Here is a 24,316-nt window from a genome sequence, read left to right as displayed (position 1 = left end):
GAGTCTCTCGGGGTAGGGGACAGGTAAATACAGTGACTGTTGGTCTGCGGACTGAAACGGTTCGGTGTTGAGGAGCATTCGCTTTTTTTTTTTTTTTTTTTTTTTTTTTTATCTGCGGGAGTGAATTCTCGAACTCGTTTGGGGTAGAAGTATGAATTCGTGTTTTTTGTTTTTTGTTTTTGTTTTTGTTTTTCTAATTTAACCTGAGAATTTATGTGCTCACGCCTGACACGCCTGATAAGGGTTCTTTGATCTTAGGCCAAGCCCCAAGAGTGTCTGGGGAACCGCTTTGTACGGTTTTGTGGAACCGACTGTGAAATCCTTTTGGTATCTGACAGCGGTGGGGACTCGGCCTGGCTGCGCCCGACAACCCCGGGGCGGGGTGCGGTGCAGGGTCCTATCTGCCTCTCGGATTGTACGGCGCTGGTGTACGGTAAATCAGAGCTCAGAGAAACCTTTGGCCAGATAACTCCCAGTCCTATACCTTTGCAGGTCATTTCCACGTTGTATCCTTCAGGTTAAAGACGTGATTTTACTGAGTAGTCAGATTAGCTTTAAAGGAAGTTTTGACGTAGAAGTGAATTGCCGTAATGTGACGGCCGCTCTGTGTCCGGCGTTATGCCAGGCTAGGAGAGAGCCGGGTAGTGTTTGTGAGGGGAGGGCAAAACCTTGCTCCCCCCCGCCCCCCCCCCCCCCCTTGAGTGTAGAACAGACGCAGTGTGGTGTGCTGGAAGAGCCCAGGGACTGTGAGCACCAGGAGGTGGGCGCTTTGTGGGGGCTCTCCTGCTTAGTTAACTTGGGAAAGTCACTTTGTCTCTCTGGTCTTGGGGTCATCCCCATGCTCTAAGAGCTTTACAGTAATTTAGGTCTTTTATGTGTTTTCCAGCCTTTGAATTTGGTGTTTCTGAATGCTGCTAATGAGAGTGGTAAACGGGGATTCTTTGAATTCTCCCTTTTGTCATTTTCCTATGTCTGAAATTCTGTGGTGATTTCCTATTTCATCGATTACTTTAATTTTAATCCCAGGAGGATAGTCAATGAATGAGAAATCTATGAAAGCCTTTAGTTCTATAATCACTAGAAATAAAAAATTTTTATATATGAAACTGACTTTTGTTTTCCTGCAGTTTCAGATACTACCCCATCTCACCCATTTGGTATTTGAATTGAGTATATCATTGGTATAGAATTTAGCAAACTGTCTTTCAGATTTTAGATTTTTCTTAAATCCCATTTTTAGTTTTTCAGCATTGCCTGGGTCAAAAGTGATGTAATTTTTAAATTTAGGGGTGTTTTGTATTATCAGAACAATTTTAAGTTGTTGCTGTTAAAAATTAATTTTAAAATTGACTTGTGTAACTTGAACTGCTTTAAAATGATTTATTGTTTTTGGCCCAAAATAAAACTGCGCAAAAACTTACACATAGGGTTGTTCACCTTAAGGAATTTGTGAGCCTATATTCTTGCTTCAGTAAAGCAACAGTAAGAGTGTATTTGCCATTTCTCTCAAGGAAATTTATGTTTTAACTGATGGTCAGTAAATACTGAAAGACTATTTTTTGTCTTCTTTATACTCTGGTCCTTAAAGTTATCATTAGATATACCATCAGATATCTGTACCATCTGTATATAACTGATCACCAGTTATAATTTATTTATTATCTGAGGTTGGAGAAATTGCTTCATACTTGAATAGCACCTTTCAATTGGCAACCTTAGTAATAAGGAAATCATTTATTTCAACTGATGGAAAAACCAGCAGAACCCTGATGCCCTAGCTGTTCTTTGTCCACCTGAGCAATAGCTGTAATTTTTAAGGGATGAAGGAATGGACAAACAATTGTTCAGGGTTCAGTGAATAAAATTCAGTGGTTTTTGTCTCTTGGCCTACATTTGCCTCATATAAAATGAACCAATAAAATTATCTGGCTTGAGATTTTCGTGTGAAATGTAGACTGTATCCAATTATCTTTTTTCCTGGAATAAACACTGGAAAGCAAAAGCAGAAATTCATATTTCTGTTTAATTAACGGGAAAGGCATCTGATTGCAGTTGATAGCATCTGAGATTGAGGTACTTAAGTATTAAATCATGTTCCATTTTGAGCCATTGAAAAACCCACAATGATGTGCCGTTTTGTTTCAGTAATTAAAAAAAAAAAAAAAGCTTGAAGAATTACAGATCTCCGAAGTTGGAAAGATTCTCCATAGGGCTTCTCGGCCTCTGGGCCTGAGTTATCATCACAAGGGACCACCTCACCCACATACACACCAAGTAATGGTATTCTGGCCGCACGGGTTGAGGTCTTAGGCATTTCTTTTTTCAAACTAGGGATTTTTTGAAATGCGCATTTATTTAAAACTTCATTGACTGTATAATAGCTTTTTATCCTGTTGTTTTTTTAATCTGATGATAAAAAATAGTTATTCTGGTATTCAGGTTTTTCTTTTTTTTTTTTTTTTTTTTTTAATTTATGATAGTCACACAGAGAGAGGCAGAGACACAGGCAGAGGGAGAAGCAGGCTCCATGCACCGGGAGCCCGACGTGGGATTCGATCCCTGGTCTCCAGGATCGTGCCCTGGGCCAAAGGCAGGCGCCAAACCGCTGCGCCACCCAGGGATCCCCCTCAGGTTTTTTTAATGTTACACAGGAATCATCCCATATGAAATGGTTAGGAATCATTAATCCAAGCACCCTAGAATGGGAAGGGAGAGACGTACCTAAACATTTTAATTAGGGGTAACCTGCTGTTTTCAGTCAGCTTTGAAATGAAGTAATTCTCTCCTCAAATGAGTTTCTAGTCATTTTTTAAAAATCAAGGTCACCAGTGACATTCCTATGTAACTAAATCTAATGAACACCTTTCAGTCTTTATCTCATTTGATCCCTGGAAATACTTCACATGGTCTCTTAATTTCATAACTTTTCCTGTGGCTTCTGATTACTGTATTCTGATTTTCTCTGCTTTTTAAGAATTTCGTGATCCCGCCTTTGCTGGTTGTTCAGTCTCCTTTCCAAGCTCTTTTCTCTGCCTCTCCCTTTTGGTGATCTTCATGGTTCTGTCCTAAGCATTCTTTCCTTTCATACCTTCATTGGATGTTTGCTTTTTCTACGGGACCTTTATTTATCTCCTATACTGATAGCTCCCTAATTTCTTGTCTGTAGCCTCGACCTCTTAAGAGGTGCACATTTAAGGGGAATTTTCACTTCATTGCTTCACAGATATATCACATCACATCCTGTTTTTGTTTTTTGTTTTTTTTCCCCTGATAATAGTCCTATCAGTGTGCTTCATCTAACTAGTTTCCCAAACCAGAGACTTGGATATCATTTTTTCTGCTCCTTGCATGTTTCCACATCCAGTTCAGAAAACATCCAGCAAATTCTTAGGTCTCACTACTACCTTCCCACTGTCATTATTTCTCAACTAAATAACTGCTCCCCTCATTGTCTTCCTCTTATCTATTTTGTCACTACCAGAATAAATCCTGACTACCCCATGCTTAAAATCATTAAGTGGTGCTCTGTTTGCTGCCCACAAGATAAAGTTCAAACTCATGGTCATTTAAGACCCTCCATGATCTTGATACTGCTTACCTCTTCAACTTTATCTCTTGACATTTTTGCATGTTTTTTGCCTTTGGATATTTTGTGAACACTGTCCAATACTCCTACCTTCTCATTCAAATCACAACATGTAGGTCGTGTAACCTTTTCTGGAACTCTTACATGGGCATATCACTATGTGATTACATACATTTTGGTTCCAGAGCAATCCCTATAAGTACCTTTTTGATTTTTTTTTTTTAACTTTGTATTCCACTAAATTTACTGGTACTATACTTTAATATGTTGCTTTGGTCTTAAAATGTTACTTGTTTTCCAGAGTAGATATGCCTCTGCAAAAGGTGTGGGGCAGATTCCTAGGTTTTGCTTCTTGCCTGACAAGTTCTAGCACAGTGTGCACACTTTTCTCATTGTTTCCTTTTACATTTATTACTTGAGTTACTTGTTTTTAATTCTTATGTCTTACCCAAGTTCTGGATGTGTGTGTGTATGTATATGCAGTTGTTACTTTGGGTCTAATAATTTTCTGGTTATAACACAATTTACTAATCACCTAATGTATATTTTCCTGATGTGATTTGGAGTTTCAGTTTTTTAAATTAGTGGTAATCCTTTAGGGGAATTACCAGTCTACTTGTTTGTTTCTTGCACTGCCCCTAGTATTCCTTCAGGATAAAGACTATCCTGTTGGTTGTTGTATGGTGGAGTTATATCAAATGTAACTAAAATGAATTCAGTTATAATTGCTTGGCATAAAGAAAGAAAAAGATTTAATTGTGCTGACAAGTCTCTTTGTCTTTTCATATAAAGACCTTTTGCCCTAGAATCAATAGTGAGCAAGATATGATATCTTAATCTGTTCTCTTTTAGTTCCAGAATGTGAATGTGGGTGTGATTCTAATGATATTCTTTATAAAACATGGATGATAATCCAAGCAGTACAAAAGTAAAGTTTAGGCAACCTGGAGTCAGATTGCTTGAATTTGAATCCTGCCTTAGGCAGATTAGTCTCTCTGGCCTTCAGTTGCTTTATCTGTAAAATGAGGATAGTAATAGCATCTACCACCTCTCCAGTGGGAGACTCTGTTAAAAATTCTTCAAAAGTAATTTTGACAGTTGATTTTTTTGCTTAATGCATTAACTTCAAGATTTGCTATAAGATTTGGCGCCAAATATTTATGAATTCATTTTTTTAAAGATTTTTATTTATTTAGTCATGAGACACACAGAGAGAGAGGGAGGGAGAGAGACAGGCAGAGAGAGAAGCGGGCTCTTCGCAGGGAGTCCTGTGTGGGATTCGATCCCAGATTCTGGGATCACGCCCTGCACTGAAGGCAGACGCTCAACCGCTGAGCCATCCAGGTGTCCCTGTTGAATTCATTTAGCAGAACCTCATTAAGTCATGGAGTTGACTCTACTGGACGGTTATTCTGAAGAGATGAAACTAAGTGCGGATGGGGGAAAAAGACTAAGTTTTCTAGTAGGCCATTTTAAATCATGCTTTATGTGACCTAGGCAGATGTAAGTATCTTTTTCATAATTCATCTGTATTCTGACCGGTATTCAGTTTGAATTTATGCCCATGTATGGAAATTGAGTATGTGTCTGAAGTAGAGTAACAGAATTTTGCAGTCTTGTATGTAGGTAATGGTAGTGGGAAATTATTGGAGGGTTTTGAGCAGGGAATGACATGATACAATTTACTTTTTAAAAAGAATTTTCAAAGCGATTAGAAAATTTGTTGTAAGAAATGCAGAGATGCATTTTCACAGGTTTTTATTGTAAACTATTATGGAATGTTCAGAACCTGAAAAGACTACCCAAACCAAAAGTGATTTCCACTAAGATAAATGGCTTTATAGACTTTTAAGTCTCCTGGTAGCTTTTAGATATGCAAATAGACCGTATGAAAGATACAGCATTTTGAGATGTTCCCATTACGTTTTAGACTTGTATGTCATCATTTTTCATTTATAAAATATGCTTTCAAAATTGTCTTTTGGACCTATGCTCTAACTTCAATTTTAATTCTGAAAGTTATTATAACTTGAGAATGTAGACTGGTGGTGAGTTACTGAAAAGTAGTACAAAGGATTCCTATAGGATGGAATTAAAATCCCTCATAAAGAATTGTTAGTCATGTGTTTTCTAATATAAACTTTGTGTCCAGTGCATATACTTTAATTTCTTCCTGGTTTTGACCTCAAAGCTTATGAAAATGGGATCTAGTTCCTGACACAAGAGAAGGCTAGGCTTGTGTTAACCAGCTTTTTGTCCTAAATTTCATCAATGGGACAAAATAATTAGTTTTTCTGTACTATGCCTGTTATAATGCTGTTATTTCTCTGCATTTTTATTAATGAAGAGAAATAGTTGGACAGAAAGTATTGGGGCAGGCAGTGAGCTTAGGGTGATAGGGATGTTAACCAAAATCGTGCTCCCTGAAAATGTAGCTAAGTTGTTTTCTGGAGTGGCAGTGGAGGAAAATCTGTAGCTTGGTGGTTTGCCTATTGTAATATGATCCTTTTCCACAGAGTGTCATTCAGACCTGTGTGGCTTGTTTGTTTGTTTTTGCAATAAGGCAATTAAGCAGATTCTGATTTTGGCCTTAGGAGTTAAAGGAAAATTTTTTTTTAAGATTTTACTTTTAAGTAATCTCTACACTCAGGTTGGGGCCCAAACTCACAACCCTGAGATCAAGAGGCACATGCTCTAATGATTGAGCCAGCCAGAAATTAATTTAATTAAAAAGTAAAGAATGTTTAATAATTTTAAAAGGAGCTATTGTAAAACTTTACTAAGTGGAGGAAAATAGCTAATTAAAAGGTTCACTTGATTGTTTTTAAGTTGATATAGACCTTGCTGAATAAAAGTAAGAAGTGTCTATCCTAAGTAGAAGAAGGAAGCCTTGTGTACTCATTTCTCTGTTCTTTTAACTTGTCAGGCCTTGCTATGACTGCTTTCTCTAGTATTCTATCTGATATTAGCCTTAACTTCTAGTAAACAGGAAAGAGTTGACTGCCTATTTCTGTTAATGAAATAAGGTTATTACTCTGTCCAGAAAATGTTTTTTATGTAATCTGAAAATCTTTATTAAAAATACTAAGTAAATCTTTAGTAGGTTTGTAACCAAATAGACTTCTCACATGCTTTTAATTTTATTATTTTCTACATAAAGTCCTTAGTGTTTAAGGATGTGTATTAGCCATGTTCTAAATGACTTAGAAACATTGTAAACTTTTTGCCAGAAATTGGAAGAATGTTTTTCTTGGTGGTTAATGTCAAAAGTAACTGAATTTCATTATTTTGAAGTTCTATTAGGCACATAAAGATTTGTGATTATGATGTGTTCTTGGCATACTGTGCTTTTTATCAATAAAACCGTTCTTCTGTGTTCCATCTGAGGCTTTTTAATGGTTATTTATCTGATACTGCCTCCTTTTTCGTAGTATTTGTCTTCTGTAACTTTACTTTTTTCTTTTTTTTTTTTTTTTTTTTTTTTTACCTATCACTTTGTTTTAGGTCACTCCTACTAGGCAGCATAGTTTTTTAATATGGAGAGTTAACCTTTTTACATTTATTGTTATTATTAATAAGTTTAAGGTTCCTGCTATATGTAAACTGCTTTTTTGTTTCTTTATCTTCCCCTTTCTACTTGTTATTTATTGTATTGATCATTTGCTCCACTTTGGAGTTTATTTTTGTGGTAAGAGAGTTGCACCACCTCTATTTCTGTTCTTGTGTTCAACCTTAAAAGCTAGTTTGGCTAGGTATAAGATTCTAAACTCAAGATAATCTATCTTCAGAACTTTAAAGTTATTACTTCACTGTGTTTTAGTGCCTCATGTTGGTGACATTCTAAGACCAGTCTGGTTCTTCTTCCTTTGTGGATAGTCTGTTTTTTGCTACCTAAAAACTTTCAGGATCTTTGTTGGGAGATTTAACTGTGATGTATCTGAAAATGTGTCATTTTAGCTCAAGGAATTTTCCTAGTACTTCCTTAAACATACCTTTCTGTGCCTTTCTTTCTAAACTTCAAATAGATGTTGGAACATCTGGATTTATAGTCCATGTCATTTAATTTTTCCTACAAACTTTTCACCTCCCTAGCCTCTGTTTTCACTGCAGTCTGGCAGATTTCCTTGACTCCACCTTCTACTTGTTAATTTGCTCTTCAGTTATGCCCATTCTAACATGCAGTCCTAGGCTATCTACTGAGTTGACTGTAATAATCCCTTTTAATTTTCAAGATGTCTAATTGGTGCTCTGTTAAAACTCTTTTTTTTTTTCCTTTCTTTTGCTTTTAAGAGGGAGAAAGAGGGGTGGGAAGGGGAAGAGGGAGATGGAGAAAGAGAATCTTAGACACACTACACACCCAACACAACACGGGGCTCAATCTCACTAACCTGAGATCATGACCTGAGCCAGAATCAGGAATCAGATACTCCAATCTGACTTCTGCTTCTCTTGGTGGAGTGGGAGGACTGTTGAGGTTGCTTCAAATGCAGTTTTCCAGCAATCATCTTGATAGTTGCCCTCCTATAAGTCTACAGCCATGTAAGAGATTCCTGGTTTCTATTGCAGATGTTTTGTGCTAAGGATTTTCACTGTCAAAAGTTTTGGAAAGATGACTAAGGCTTTTGACAAATGAAAGATTTTATATTCATCTTTTATTTGTGGTTTGGTTCTTTTCATCTTCCTACATGCTAGTTTTAAAATATGTTCCTTATTGATACTAGCTGGCTTAAACTGGCTGTTTAATATTCTGAACAGAGGTGGTACCTGGCTGGCTCATTGAGTAGAGCATGCCCATACTCTTGATATCCAGGGTTGGGAGTTCAAGCTCCATGTTGGGTGTGGAGCCTACTTTTAAAAAATGTTATTAATATGTCTGGACTTACATGAATGGGGTTTCCAACAAGTCTTTTGCATACTATACTTCTAAAAAATAACTATATTTGTACTAAGATGGGTTGGGGGGGTGCCTGGGTGGCTCAGCAGTTGAACATCTGCCTTCTGCTCAGAGCGTGATCCCAGGATCTGGGATCGAGTCCCACATCAGGCTCCCTGCATGGAGCCTGCTTCTCCCTCTGACTGTGTCTGCCTCTCTCTCTCTCTCTCTCTCTCTTTGTCTCTCATGAGTAAATAAAATCTTTAAAATGAGAGGGGGGCAGCAAAGAAAAATAAAGCAAGAGTAAGGGGAAAAAAGAGCAGATGCAAAAAAGTGTTGCTATTTCATTTTCTGTTTCTGAGTGAGATGTCCTGGTCCCTAAGCCACTTGGCTTTCACAATTCCTAGAAGTTATTTGTAAGGGCAGCTGTTTCTGCTTTGCTGGTGCTTACCTATTGAAGATATATATATTCTTTCATAATCACATATTTGTTAAAGTTGGATGATGCTGGGACACCTGGGTAGCTCAGCGGTTGAGTGTTTGCCTTTGGCTCAGGGCATGATTCCGGGTCCGGGGATCAAGTCTTGCATTGGGCTTCCTGTGGGGAACCTGCTTCTCCTTCTGCCTATGTCTCTGCCTCTCTGTGTGTGTGTGTCTCATGAATGAATAAATAAATAAGTCTTAAAAAAAAAAAAAGTTGGATGATTCTGACAAACACAGTTTTGAGTTAAGACATGCCACAAAGCTCCTAGACTTAGTAGCTAGATCCTGAATAACTGGAATCTTCTCCAGAATGCTTCCCAAATGTTGACTGAAGTACTCATAGCTGTCCTTAGTAGGTGGTAACTACCAACTCTTCCATATTGTACACATGAAGTATGTAAGTTGAGTCCCCCAGGAAGGTTCTTTAAAAAAAAAAAAAAGATTATATTTATTCATGAGAGAGAGGCAGAGACCCAAGACAAGGGAGAAGAAGCAGGCTCCATGCAGGGAGCCTGACATGGGACTCGATTCTGGGTCTCCGGGATCACGCCCTGAGCCAAAGATAGATAGATGTTCAACCGATGAGCCACCCAGGCATCCCTAGGAAGACTCTGAAACAAAGATAGGAGTAAAAAAATGTACTGATGAACAAACAACAGATTTGGGATAACAATTATAATGAAGAAGGCAAAGTGTTTCTAGTATCTATTCTACACTGTTGACAGCCTAACAAAAATAGTAACACATATGAATAAATGGTTTTCAGAATAAGAAAACCACATGGTTAGTAAACATGAGATTTTCAGATTTATTAATAATGAGGAAAATGCAAATTAAAATAATACTGGAATATTACTTTCTGTCATGGTTTTTCAATGAACTGGACACTATTGACATTTTGGATTTGATAGTTCTTTGTGTTGATAAACTGTCCTGTGCATTGCAGAATGTTGAGCAGCATCCCTGGTGTCTATTCATTAGGTAACAACAGCAGCTACTCACCCCTACCTCCTGCAGTTGTGACTATCAGAAATGTTTCCAGACATTGTTAAATGTGTCCTCTCCAGAGATCACCTGATTGAGAACCCATTAGACTGGCAAAAATTAGCTGTCACAACTCTTGCTGGCAGGAATGGCAGGAAAGTGGATTTTTAAATTGAAAGTACTGTAGCAGTTGTTTTTTTTTTTTTTAATTAAAAATACATAAATCTTATGGAATTTAAGGAAAAAATAAAAACATATGGGAAGGGGGGAAAGAAGAAAAGAGAAGGAAACAAGCCGTAGAGACTCTTAACAATGGAGAAAAAACACAGTTGATAGAGGGACGTGGGTGGAGGGTGACGGGCTAGATGGGTGATGGATATTAAGGAGGGCACTTGTGAGGAGCGCTGAGTGTTGTATGTAAGTGGGGAATTACTGAATTCTACTCCAAAAACTAATTGCTCTGTATGTTAACTAACCAAATTTTAAATAAAAACTTGTATTAAGAAAAAAAGATACATAAACCTTTGGCTAAGCAGTCCTCCTGAGACTTTATCCCTTGAAGTATGTATATGAAGCAGCTTACACTGTAAACCGCCATACTGCCTCCCCATTTTTCTCCTGTCAGCTTATCACTGTTTAATCACTGATCTGAATCTATTCTTGAGTATTGGTAAGTGTTATTTCCTCTCATTTTAGAACTCTCTTGATAGAGCCCAAGCAGCCAAGAACAAAGGCAACAAATATTTTAAAGCAGGAAAATATGAACAAGCTATTCAGTGCTATACTGAGGCGATCAGTTTGTGCCCTATAGAGAAGAACGCTGACCTTTCCACATTTTATCAAAACAGAGCTGCTGCCTTTGAACAGTTGGTATGTATCTTAGGTTTTTCTTTTTGTTTTATTTGCATAATGTTTCAGTTAATACCAATATCTAATAAATTGAGTTATTTTGAAATTACAGGCTTTTTGTTTTCATATCCTTTAATTATATAACATTTTTAAGAACAGAGCTTAGTTTTGCTGGATACAAATATAACCCAAAGTTATATTTACAGATTTTGTAAAATTAGTATAGGAAACGACAGTTTCTGGTGACCCATCCTTTTCAACAGTTTGAGTCAATTTTTTCAACTTTTTGTCTCCATATATGTTAATAGTAGCATATGTGGGAGAGGAAAGACCAAACTTATTACATATATTGTTTGCAACATATTCTTTCAGTTGCCACTACGACTTGCGTAGTTTTTCTTAGCACGTTTGTTTCATTCTTTCTGAAATGCTATATGTAGTAGGTGTTGTATGGTTGTATACTGAAGAACATCTTTCTATTGATGAACATTTGGATTGTTTCCTAGTTTACCTATTGCATTCAGTGTTTGAGTAAATATTTTCGTAAGTATTTTTTTTGCATACTTTTGGGAGGATAAAATTCTAGAAATGGAATATAGAGAGACAGCATCAATACCTACTCCCATCAGTACTTTATGAACATGCTTGTTTTCCATCGTTCTCCCGGACTATATTACGTCTTAATAATACTTGCCATTCTGGTAGGAGAAAAATACTGTCATTGTTTTAATTTACACTTTTTGAGATGTTGCTAAAGTTGACCTACCTTTTCTGTGGTTATTGGGCAATTGTTCTCCACACTTATTTGTTCAACCAAATTTTATAGACTGTCTCCTATATGGAAGGTTACGGTGGTAGAAGCTGGGTTTATAAAAGCAAACAATTATGCATAGAGCTCAAGGAGAACCAAACAACGAACTACTCAATGACATTTTCATAAATGCTTTAAAGAATTAACCTGATCTGTAATATAGGAATGACTGGAGATGGGGTAGATGCATAAAACTGTGGAGAAGATAGTGTTACAAATAGAGGAAACCATATGTGTAATTGCTCTGAGGCAGGAAAGAGTTTGGTGTTATTAAAGAATTATAAAGGATCCTGGTATAAAGAGATTCAACTGGAGAGGTAGCAGAGGGCAGATGAGAAAAAACCTTGCAAAGTTAAGAGGTTTGGATTTAATTCTGAGTGTAATAGGAAATATTTAAGGGTTTTAAGTAGGGCAGGAACATCCTCTAAAATTGCTTTCAGGTTCTATCAAGAATATAGAGTGGAGGCAAGAGTGGAGACAGGGAGACCAAATAAGAATGATGTTGTAGTAGCCTAGGTGAAACATGAAAGTTGAGACCAATAACTTGCTGTTGTATTGGATGTGAAAGGTAAAGAAAAGCAGGAATGTTAGTAATAGTACAGTGGAGAAGGAGTGAGACAGCTAAGTAGAAGTTGAATTAAGAAATGTCTCTATTTTAGAAGAGTGGTTTGGGCTAAAGAGACATATTTAGGAGTCCTCTAATTTTAGATTTTATATAATGGCAAGACAATAGATGTAATTGCCTAGGGAGAGAAGAAATGAGGCCTTGAGAGTTCCACATGCAGAACTCAGGTAGAAGGGAAGAATTTAGCAAAGGAAATTGGGAAAGGAGCATATTGAGGTAGGCACAAATCAAGTAGAGTGGCTATTCTTTGAAGGTTTGGCAATAGAGAGGAGCTGAGAAATGGGGTAGTAGCTGCAGGGAATTATGGAATCAAAGGAGGATTTTTAAAAGATGGAAAGTTCTAGAGCGAGTGTTTTTATGCTCATGGGAATGCTTCTTCAGTAGAGATGTAGATTGATGCAGAGGAGAAATAGCTAAACAGTGACGTCCTTGAAGTGGGGACACTATGGATCCAGATCACAGGTGGTGGAGGGGTAGCCTTTGATGAAGAGAGGCACTTCCTTAATTCTGACAGCAGGAAGGAGATGACATAAGCACAGAGATGCAGGTAGGTTTATAGATTTGGTGGTAGAAAGATGGCCTAAGTAGGTCTTTGGCCTGTTTTTGAAAATCAGGTTGCTTTTCTTTATTACAGGTATTTATATGAGCTGTTATAATATATTGTGGATACTAACTCTCTTTATGTATTGGGAATATTTCTGTGTGTTGTGGAACCCTTTAATACTCAGCCTGTTAAGTTCCCAAAACTGATTTCTCTTGAACGGTGCTTCCTTTAGTGTGACTTTTTTTTTAATACTTTTAATTACAGCAAAAATGGAAAGAGGTGGCACAAGATTGTACAAAGGCTGTTGAACTTAATCCCAAATATGTGAAAGCTCTCTTTAGACGTGCAAAAGCCCACGAGAAGCTAGACAATAAGAAGGAATGTTTAGAAGGTGAGGGTATTTTTGTGTTTACATAATGAAAATTACTAAAGGCTTTGTAGTCATTGGTAAATTTATATGAAACTCTGCTCGTGAGTAGAGAAATCACTTGTATTTAAAGGTTAGATTCTTTCCCAACTGAGAATTTGTTTTCTAGTTTAAATTGAGATTGCCTGATACTTGAGTATTATTCCTTCTCAATTATGGAATTAAATTTAGTACTAAGATTTGAAGTTTACATACTATACATTTTTAACTTGGCAGTTAATGAGCCTCAGTGTAATTCCGTGATTAAGAAATCAGAAAATAGGTGTTAGCAAGTGATAGTGTTGCTAAAATTCTGTATATTTTTAGTGATTATCCTATATAACTATGAAACAGTTTTGAAATGAATCATTAAAGGAAACATGATTTTATACCTGATTGGAAATTATGCAGTCAGTACAAAGCATCAAGTCAATTTTTCATTCTCAGTAAATACTATAAATATTATTCTGTGGCCTCTAATTGGCCATATTTGCTTCCAAAACTTCAGTTAGAATATTGGCCACTGGCTTTTAAAGTACATTTTTGTAGGTGATATGGAGCTAAACCAAAGTGTAATTCCTACAGGCTAAATCTGCTTTAAAAGCATCAATAATCAGATTTTGCCATAAATAATTTTTAAAATAACATCATTTAAAAGGAAAAAGCCATTTTATTTTTAAAGTCTAGATTACCAAGTGAGGGTGATTTAGAGAACATTTTAGAAAAATTTGAGTTTTTTGTGGTGTCGTGTGCCTTGGTGGTGGGTGGAAGGATGGTTGCTTTGTAAAAGAGGATTCTGACTTTTGAGCCAACGTTGAAGTTACTAACAGTTACCAATTAGTAGAAAGGAGGTTAAGTGAATCTTAGGAGGAATGGGATGGGGAAAAAGACATTGACATTGGCATTACCAGGTTCAGGGGAACATCCAGCAGACGGACTTGTTTGGAGGAGCAAGGATTTAGAATTTTGAGCAACTGAATTCAGAAAGAGTGGGAACAGCCAGTGTTTGAGTACTCTGAAAGGTTGAGAGTTTAGGGAACCACTGACCTTTTAAATTTGAAACCAATTTATCTTGAGCTGTGGCATAACCAGATGAAAATGGTATTTTGCAGCAGATTTAATTGAGAGCTCTGTGGCCAGATGGCTTTGGACACAAGGAATAACTCTGAGGCCTATAAAAAGAATCAGACATGAGAGAGCCACATTTCATTGATTTGGCCTTTAGGTACTGGCCAGAAGAGAATCTTCCTGGATTCCTTGTTTATTTACTTTGTAGAATGTAAGAGTGGTGAGAAACATCACAAACCATGCAGTATAGTCCCTTGGATTTCACAGGTGAGGAAAGCGAATAACCAAAGAAATGGAATGAATTCCTGAGCTTTGAATTTGATTATAGAGCTTATAAAACTAAGGTGTTGAACAGATTCAATTTATTGGAAATGAAATTGATAGCTACATCAGGCTGTCAATTTGGTTTGGCTTTCGATGGTAACATTGTGCCCATTTGATGCTGCTGATCGTCTTTGTGATAATGTTACACTTTTATCTTTTCCATCATTTCTAGATGTCACTGCTGTGTGTATACTAGAAGGGTTCCAAAATCAACAAAGCATGCTGTTAGCTGATAAAGTTCTTAAACTTCTTGGAAAAGAGAAAGCCAAAGAAAAATACAAGGTAAATCTGAGTTGATCAATAGAGGGACTTTACATTACTAAGGGTCATTTTTAATTTACACTGCTTAAACTTGGATGTGATAGTAATGGTAACAACTGAAATTAGATCTGGATTACATTCCTTTTCCTGTGATCTTGGGCTTGTGTGTCTTATCTTTTCAAAATAAGAATGTAGACTATCTCCAATATGGTATCTGGAGAATACTGAAAGAATTCATCTACATTAGGGGTCACCAAACAAGGCCTATGGCCACATCCAGTCTGCCACCTGTTTGTATAAATAATGTTTTATTGGAACACAGCACTGAGATACTGTTTTTGGCTGCTTTTAAGCTAAGACAGCAGAGTGGAGTGGTTGTGACGACTATAGGGCCTGCAAAGCCTAAAATACTTATTACTGGTCTTTTACTGGAAAAGTTTGCCAACTCTTGTCTATATCATTAAAGTTTTTAAAGCAATACTACATAAATTGACACTGGTTTTATGCAGTCTATAACAGATGACTTAATTCAAGAAACATTCATTAAATAAAACTCCATGGTGAGGATTTTAGAAGGGTAGATAGATATGGCCCTTGTCCTTACAGAATTAACAATTTACTGAGAAATCCTTAATCAGTGTAAAAGGCATAATAGGGTGAAGTGTTATGGAAGGATAGAAGTAGAGTGTCATGGGAGTACCACACAGGCTAAATATCACTGGAGATCTTCTGCTAAACTTCAGTAATATTGAGGCAATTGCTCCTTTTTTCTTTAAGAATAACTTTTCTCTTAAATTGATTTTAATAAGCTGACGTGTTTTTACTTTTGCCCTCCTGAATATTCACTGAGTTAAACAGTGAATATTTCTTCTCTGCAGGACTTTAATGTGCTAGGATATATTGTGAATCTCCACCAAGAGGAATATAGCTGTAGTTGTTCTCATGTCTTTAAACTCTGGAACCCTTTTCCCTTGAGCATTTCCTAGAACTGGGGATCCTTAAAACACTGTAAATACCACGTAATAGTCTCACAACCTTGAGAGAGCCTAGCTTCCTTGTGTATATTTATATAATATTACTGTTGACTGATTATATTGGCTGGACTTAAGGTAAGAAAATAAGATAACCCACATTTACATAGTTTCCAAATCAGTTTCCATTTACATGTATATATATTTTTAAGTTATTTAAGTAATCTCTACACTCATCATAGGGCTCAAACTCACAATCCCAAGATCACTCTCCCAGCTGTGCCCCTCTACTTACATTTTTTAATCTGTTTGTATGCCACCTTTGTGGCACAAAATCTCTAGATATTTTTCACATTATTGTTTTTATTTTTACAACAACCCTGTAAGATAAATAAGGCAAGTATTGTTATTACCATTTCCGAGATGAGAAAACTGACAATGATGTGTACAAGGTTACATGGCTAATAAGTGGCAGAGCTAGAATTTGTATCTTGTTCCTTTGATACTTAAGTCCATTACTTATATTGTTTTCATTTTAAATTTGTAATTCTGTATAGTGGGTAGAGAGGTGCCTTTTCCAAACTGAAATAGTAAGCTAAAAGACATTAATGATTTACTCAGCCTTCAGTAACTGCTATTTAAAGTGGCAAATGATTACCACTGTATATTCCTATGGCAGTCTTTAGTGAAATACTGAAGTTAAGCATACTTTTCACTTGAAGTGACCATTTGATTTAAACTATTAATTTATATAATCCTAGATTAAAACATTTAATCTCTTCCACAAAAATACAGGTTTTCCCTTAGATTTCCTGTTTTTATTCTTTCCCAATCTCATTTATCCTAGATTAGGTCATTTACTTACAAAGCCAAATTCCTTTTTTTTTTTTCCTCCTCAAGTACAAAGGCATTAAATCTACCAAAATAACAGAAATGGTATTTGTTATGCATACAGTTTAAAATACCATATTTCAATTTAAAATCTTTGTGTTGAATTTTTAAGATAAAGGATCCAGATTATATGATAAGAGCCTTAAAGCTATGTTATTCCCTCTACCCTTTTTAAAACTGTATCCTAATCAGACTAAAAGGAGAAATAAAATACTTCTATAACAATGAATCAGGTTGCCATGCCAAAAAGTAGTAATTTAAACGAGAAGTGTGATTTCACTCGGACTTTCAATGGCGTTTACTGTAATGGAGATCTTCACATGAAACCCCGTGGTAAGTAGACTTAACATTACAGCACCTGCGTAAGATGTGGTCTTGAGTGGTTAATTAAGATGCTGATCTTCTAGGACAGAGACCAGAGGAAGAGCATCTTTATTTTTTTATTACATTTTTATTTTTAAGATTTGGTTTTTAAGCAATCTCTGCACCCAGTGTGGGACTCGAACTTAAAACTCTAGGACTAAGAGTTGCATGCTATACTGACTTAGTCAACCAGGTGTGCTAGAAGGAGATAATTTTTAAATAACTCAGCAATGATTTGCCTCCTGTGTTCCACATTTCACCTTTAGCTTTTCGTGAGTAGTGCTAGGTTTGATTTTAATATCTTTGGATAGAATTATCATTTAATTTTTACTTATCTGAGAGAGACCACACATATCTGTTTGTCAGGGGAGGGGCACAGAGGGAGAAGGAGATATCTTAAGCAGACTCCATCCATGCTCAGCCCCAACTCAGGGCTCTGTCTCATGACCCTGAGATCATGACCTAGGCTGAAATCAAGAGTCAGACATCTAGCTGACTGCACCATCCAAGAGCCCTAGGGAGGTGTCATTTAAAACCTGCTTTGAACAGCTGGGATGGGTAGCTTTACTATTTCACTGTCTCTTGTCTTGTGGTTTGGAGCCCAATATTCTTCAGTTATTTGAGAATGAGATTCCAATTTTTACAGCAGTCATCCTCAGTGTTGTACAAATGTACCCACTTCTTTGGTCAGTGTTTTCTCATTTGGACATATTTAAACATGATTAAATTTCAGAATCGTGAACCTCTGATGCCATCTCCACAGTTTATCAAATCTTACTTCAGTTCTTTCACGGACGATATAATTTCTCAGCCCATGCTTAAAGGAGAGAAGTCTGATGAAGATAAAGACAAAGAAGGAGAAGCTTCAGAAGTTAAAGAAAAGTAAGTATATCAAGCATAATATCTACATAGTTCTACACGATATTCTCAAGAGGATTCCCACTGAGTCAAGTGGTTGACTGTTGGAATAGGGGCACTAACTTGAAAATTATCATGTAGCTCAACAGCCAGATGTTTTAGTGCAGGGAGGTTTATAAACTGTGAGGTGCTTAGGAGTACCCTGAAGAGTGATGTTCTTCAAAGTTTTTGTTTTCTGCTTGCCTAGCCATTCTTTGGGCTTCTTGTGTTTGCTTTTATAGAAAATTGAAACCAAAGTACAAGATGCTATGTTAACAACTGGAGATCAAGTGATGTGATGTAGTATATAAGTCATCCATTATCCATTATATTTATCCATTTATATTTATCCATTTATATTTATCAATATTGTGTTTTGCTGTAAAGGCTAGCTATTCTAAGAGAAGGTACAATATTATTTAGCAACATGACATTTTTAATGAGTTCTGAAAAAATAGAATATTGTTCCTGTAGCAAAGCATCTATAGCATATTGGAAAGTTTGAAGAAACATTGCTTTTGATCTGTATCTCCTAATTTTTCATCTGTTGTTGGCCACCATTCAAGGGAAGATACTATGCATAATTTTACTGAGATACTCAAATTTTAGTTAGTTGATACAAAGTCTTTTCAGAAAATTGTAGTTGAGAAGTAAATGTTTAAGACAATGCCAATAATTTCCTCTTCAGGTTAAGGATAGTCCTTGCTAGAAAAACTACAATGAAGTTAAAGTGCAGGGAGTATTAGAATGTAATTATAGGATAAATTAAGAGAGTTTATACGATTTTGGCTAATCTTGCTTAAGTTACTTGCCAATTTTCTCTACTCAGGATATATAACAAATGAAATGAGAAAGTGTACTTGAACTTATGGAGCCTTATATTTGTAAGACCCCTTTGAGGTCAGCTAGTATTAATTTCCTTTTCAGGTCAAAAAAAAATTCCTCTACAAGCATTCTCAATAAAAGTTACCATCTTAGATGACATGATACTTTATGTGGAAACCCAATAGATTAGAACCCCAAAATTGGTAGAACTCATACAGGAATTTAACAACATGGCAGCATATAAAAATTGATGTACAACAATCCGTTGCATTTCTATACACTAACAATGAGACAGAAGAAAGAGGAATTAAGGAGTCAATCCATTTAAAGTTGCACCAAAAACTGTAAGACACCTAGGAATAAACCTACCCAAAGAGGTAAAGGATCTGTATTCTTAAAAACTACAGAATACTTAGGAAAGAAATTGAGGAAGACACAGAGAAATGGAAAACATTCCATGCTCATGGATTGGAAGAATAAATATCATTATAATGTCTGTTCTACCCAGAGCAATCTACAAATTCAGTGTAATCCCTATTAAAATACCATCAACATTTTCACAGACCTGGAACAAATATTCCTAAAATCTGTATGGAACTGGAGAAGACCCTAAATAGCCAGAGGAATGTTGAAAAAGATGCTGGTGGTCTCACAATGCCTGACTTCAAGGCAAGTTAGAAAGCGGTATGGTACTGGCACAAAAACAGACAAATAGGTCAGTGGAACAGAATAGAGAACCCAGAAATGGACCCTCAACTCTATGGTCAACTAATCTTGACAGAAAAGGAAAGAATATCCAATGGAAAAAGGTCTCTTCAAATAATGGTGCTGGGAAATGGACAGCCACTTGTAGAAGAATGAAACTGGGCCATTTTCTTACACTGTACACAAAGATAAATTCAAAATGGTTGAAAGACCTAAATGTGAGACAAATCCATCAAAATCCTAGAGGAGAACACAGGCAGCAACCTCTTCAACCTCAGCCGTAGCAACTTCTTGCTAGAAACCTCTCTAAAGGCAAGGGAAACAAAAGCAATAATGAACTATTGGGACTTCATCAAGATAAAAAGCTTCTGCACAGTAAAGGAAACAGTCAGCAAAACTAAAAGGTAACCTACAGAATGGGAGAAGATCCTTGCCTTTTATATCAGATAAAGGGCTAGTATCCAAGATCTTTAAAGAAGTTATCAAACTCAACACCCAAAAAACAAATAGTACAAAACAAGAAATGGGCAGAAGACATGAACAGACACTTCTCCAAAGAAGACATACACATGGCCAACAGATACGTGAAAAAATGCCCAACATCACTTGGCATCAGGGAAGTACAAATCAAAATCACAATGAGATACCATCTCACACCAGTCAGAATGGCTAAAATTAACAAGACAGGAAACAACAGATGTTGGCAAGGATGCAGAGAAAAGGGAACCCTTTTACACTGTTGGTGGGAATGCAGGCTGGTGCAGCCACTCTGGAAAACAGTATGGAAAACAGCTCTAAAAATAGAGCTACCCTATGACCCAGCAATTGCACTAGTAGGTGTTTACCCTAAAGATAGAAATGTAGTGATCTGAAGGGGCACCTGCACCCCAGTGTTCATAGCAGCAGTGTCCACAATAGCCAAACTGTGGAAAGAGCTGAACTATCCATCAGGATACACACACACACACACACACACACACACACACACACACAATGGAATATTAGCCATGAGAAAGGATGAATACTTACTATTTGCATCAATGTGGATGGAACTAGGGGGTATTATGCTGAGTGAAATAGGTCCATCAGAAAGACAATTATCGTATGGTTTCACTCATACGTGGAATATAGGAAACTGCACAGAGGATCATAGGGGAAGAGGAAAACTGAATGGAAAGTCATTGGAGAGGCAGAAAAACCATGAGAGACTCAACTGTAGGAAACAAACAGGGCTGCTGGAGGGGGTGGGGGTGGGGAGCCAGGGTAATTGGGTGATGGGCATTAAGGAGGGCACAGGATGTGATGAGCACTGAGTGTTACACACAACTGAACAATTACTGAACACTACATGAGACTAATGTATTATATATATCGAATATAAATTTTAAAAAATGATGTTGCAGTCACTGTATTTTAAAACACAGGAAAGGGTGTGTGTTTTTTAAATGTCCTACTTTTAATAGAAGAATCTTCCTTTAAATTTGCTTCTTTGAGATTTCCACCTATTCTTTCTAGGTCTGTTTTTTTAGGTGAAACAACACAACTTCTGGATGACAGCCCTTGAAATAATTTTCTGCCTCCAGTCTGCTCCTATACAGTGCGTTTTTGACAACATAGAGTGTTCTCCACCAAGCACAGATTGGGTCATGTCTCTTCCCTTGGCTTTTGTGACCTAAACTTATATCTCTTATTTCTTCATTCTATTAGTCCTAAAGTAACTGTTGAGTGACATCAGTGTGCCACACGTATGAAGGTGAATAAGACCGATCCTTGTCTGCAGATCAATCAGTCATTAGTTCATCTTTTAATATATATAAACATCAAAGCCTGGGCAGTAACTCTAGGTTTCTATTGTTGACTCTGCTGTTACTTTTTTAAACTTTCCAAGACATGGAGAAAAATTCCAGTGCACATCAGAAATCCTACTGTTCTCCCTCTCTGCACTGCCTCATTCCAGCCCTACACTGGGATGTTAAGGGGAAGTGACCAGTTGCTGAACTGTAGCATACTGAACGTGGCAAGTTTCAGTATTTGATCCTTTCTTAGTAAATAATTTCCTATGTTCACTTTTATTTTCAGTTCTGGATATTTAAGGGCCAAACAGTATATGGAAGAAGAAAACTATGATAAAATAATAAGTGAATGCTCAAAAGAGATAGATGCTCAAGGCAAATACATGGCAGAAGCATTATTACTACGAGCCACCTTCTACCTGCTTATTGGCAATGCCAATGCGGCCAAACCAGATTTAGATAAAGTCATCAGTTTGAAAGAAGCTAATGTGAAGGTACATTTAAAAATGTGTGTTAAAAATGTGAAAAAAAAAAAATAATGGGGCTTTTACAGGTTTTGCTGAATTTTTCACATTTCAGCCATTTTCCAAAAGTCTGTTTTTATTTTGGAAGTAACTACATGTGATGATGATTTGGTATAGTGAAAGTGAAACATAAATATCAATGATATTTATCTTTAGCAAGGAAAGGAGTTTTTTTTTCTTTTTTCTATGGCATCTGGTAACTTCAGCTTCATTTTATAGCCATTGCCTACTGTACTAGACTATAGGGATAAGGGTGATATAGCAATGCTATAGGTAGTACTGTAAATAACATGCAGTAGGAAGTACAAGATTATAAAATGCATTTAATAAAATAAACACATTAATCTGAAAAATTTTGTTACATGAATTTAAAAACGTTCTAAAAATATATAGAGATATACTGAAATATACTGAAAGTTTTTACAGTAGTGTTGAAACGGCTTTTTATATTCCAGGTGTTCTCATGTGTGCATAATTACTCTCATAATTAAGATTTAGGGAGATCTGTGGAATTATATGAGTTTTCTAACAAGACAGAGCTTAGCTACCAATTAAAACTAAATTCCTTACTAGTTTGTTAACACCTCTGTAGTGTTTCCTCACTGAGTAAGTGAATTCTGACTTTTTTAAAGTCCAAATGAATCATTCATGTATGTTATGGAATATAAAAGTTGTTTTCAAGGCCTAAGATTTTGTTAACACACTATCTTCCTATAAACAAAAGGAGTTACAACTAAGTACTTGTTAAAAGTTCCTTTCAAAAATGAGATTTTCAAATTGAAGATAACTTTAATAATAGGATCTTCAGGGCAGCCCAGGTGGCTCAGCGGTTTAGCCCCACCTTCAGCCCAGGGCGTGATCCTGGAGACCCGGGATCCAGTCCCATGTCAGGCTCCCTGCATGGAACCTGCTTCTCCCTCTGCCTGTGTCTCTGCCTCTATCTGTCTCTTGTGTCTCATGAATAAATAAAATCTTAAAAAAAAAAAAAGGATCTTTAGTTTTAATTCCTACTGATTACAAATATGTTCTGTTTTATAATTGTGAGGGCATTCTTATTAGTTTCATTAAAAGAAAATTTACATGTACTTTTGCATCAAAAAAGTTTTTTGGAGAAGAAACCTATTTCTTGCTTTCATGACCATGAATTTTTGTTTTTAATGGCAAGTAGTAATGATGACTATCCTGTGCTCTGTACAAAAAATTAACTCAAAATGGATGAGAGACCTAAATCTAAGAGTTCAGACTATAAACTCGTGGAAGAAAAGATAGGAGGAAATCTTCCTTACCTTGGATTAGACAGTGATTCCTTAGATGTGGCAACAATAGAATAATCAAAACTAAAAATGTTTGTAATTAAAAGGACACCATCAAGAAAGAGAAAACACTCCCCAGAATGGGAGATAATGTTCAGTTCACAAATTATATATTTGATAAGCTGCTTATATCCAAAATATATAAAGAACTCAGTAATAGAACCCAAATTAAAAATAGGTGAAAGACTGAATAGCCTCTCTCCAAAGAATATATATAAATGGCCAATAAGAACATGAAAAGATGCTCAGCATCAGTAGTCATAGGGAAATGAAAACCAAAATCACAATGAGGTATCACTTTATACCCACCAAGATGGCTATAATCATAAAGATGGACAGTTAAAAGTATCGGTGAGAATATGGAGAAATTGGAGCTGTCACATATTGCTGGTAGAAATGTAAAATGGTAAAGTCTCTTTAGAAATTAATTTGGGAGTTCTTCAAAAAGTTAAATATATTGAGTTACCCATATAATCCAGCAGTTCCGCTCTAAAGTATATACCCATACTCTAAAATGTATATATATGTGTATATATCAACACAAAAACTTAATACGAGTATTCATAATAGCTAAAAATGGGAGCAACTCAAATGTTCATCAACTGGTGAACAGCTAAGTTATGGTATATCTGTACAATGAAATATTATTCAGGGCAGCCCTGGTGGCGCAGCGGTTTAGTGCTGCCTACAGCCCGGGGTATGATCCTAGGGACCCTGGATCGAGTCCCATGTCAGGCTCCCTGCATGGAGTCTGCTTCTCCCTCTGCCTGTGCCTCTGCCCCCCTCTCTTTCTCTGTGTCTCTAGGAATAAATAAATAAAATCTTTTAAAGAAAAAGAAATATTATTCAGCCATAGAAAAGAATGAAATATTGGCACATGCTATAACATAGATGAACCTTATGTTAAATGAAGGAAGCTAGACACAAAAAGGCCATACATATAATGTACAATTCCATTTATGTGAAATGTTCAGATCATATAAATCCGTAGAAATAAAAAGTAGGTTGATAGTTTCCAGGGGCTGGGGATTTGGGAGGAAATGGGGAATGACTGCTAATGTGTATGAGGTTTCTTTTGAGGGTGATGGAAATGTTTGGAATTAGTGGTGATGGTTGCACAGCTCTGTGAATATATTAAAAATGACTGACTTACAAACTTCTAAAGGATGAGCCGTTGGTGTGTGAATCAAACTTCATTAAGCTGTTAATTTTAAAAACTG

The 24,316-nt window shown here is 36.4% G+C and overlaps 1 protein-coding gene across 2 annotated transcripts in view; it reads left to right on the top strand.

The window, feature by feature from the left end:
- TOMM70 (translocase of outer mitochondrial membrane 70) overlaps positions 1-24,316 on the top strand; it is a 32,904-nt gene that overhangs the window by 909 nt on the left and 7,679 nt on the right. For both annotated transcript variants that reach the window (XM_025416497.3, XM_025416506.3), the window contains exons 2-6: positions 10,623-10,796; positions 13,020-13,146; positions 14,726-14,835; positions 17,773-17,921; positions 21,546-21,753. In XM_025416497.3, the coding sequence (XP_025272282.1) occupies positions 10,623-10,796; positions 13,020-13,146; positions 14,726-14,835; positions 17,773-17,921; positions 21,546-21,753 (768 nt within the window). The remainder of the gene's footprint in view (positions 1-10,622; positions 10,797-13,019; positions 13,147-14,725; positions 14,836-17,772; positions 17,922-21,545; positions 21,754-24,316) is intronic.

Source organism: Canis lupus, chromosome 33 (genome assembly GCF_003254725.2).
Source record: "Canis lupus dingo isolate Sandy chromosome 33, ASM325472v2, whole genome shotgun sequence".
In the NCBI taxonomy this organism is placed as follows: Eukaryota; Metazoa; Chordata; class Mammalia; order Carnivora; family Canidae; genus Canis; species Canis lupus.
Note: the sequence above shows the minus strand (reverse complement) of the source record. Positions and strands in the feature narration are given on the sequence as shown.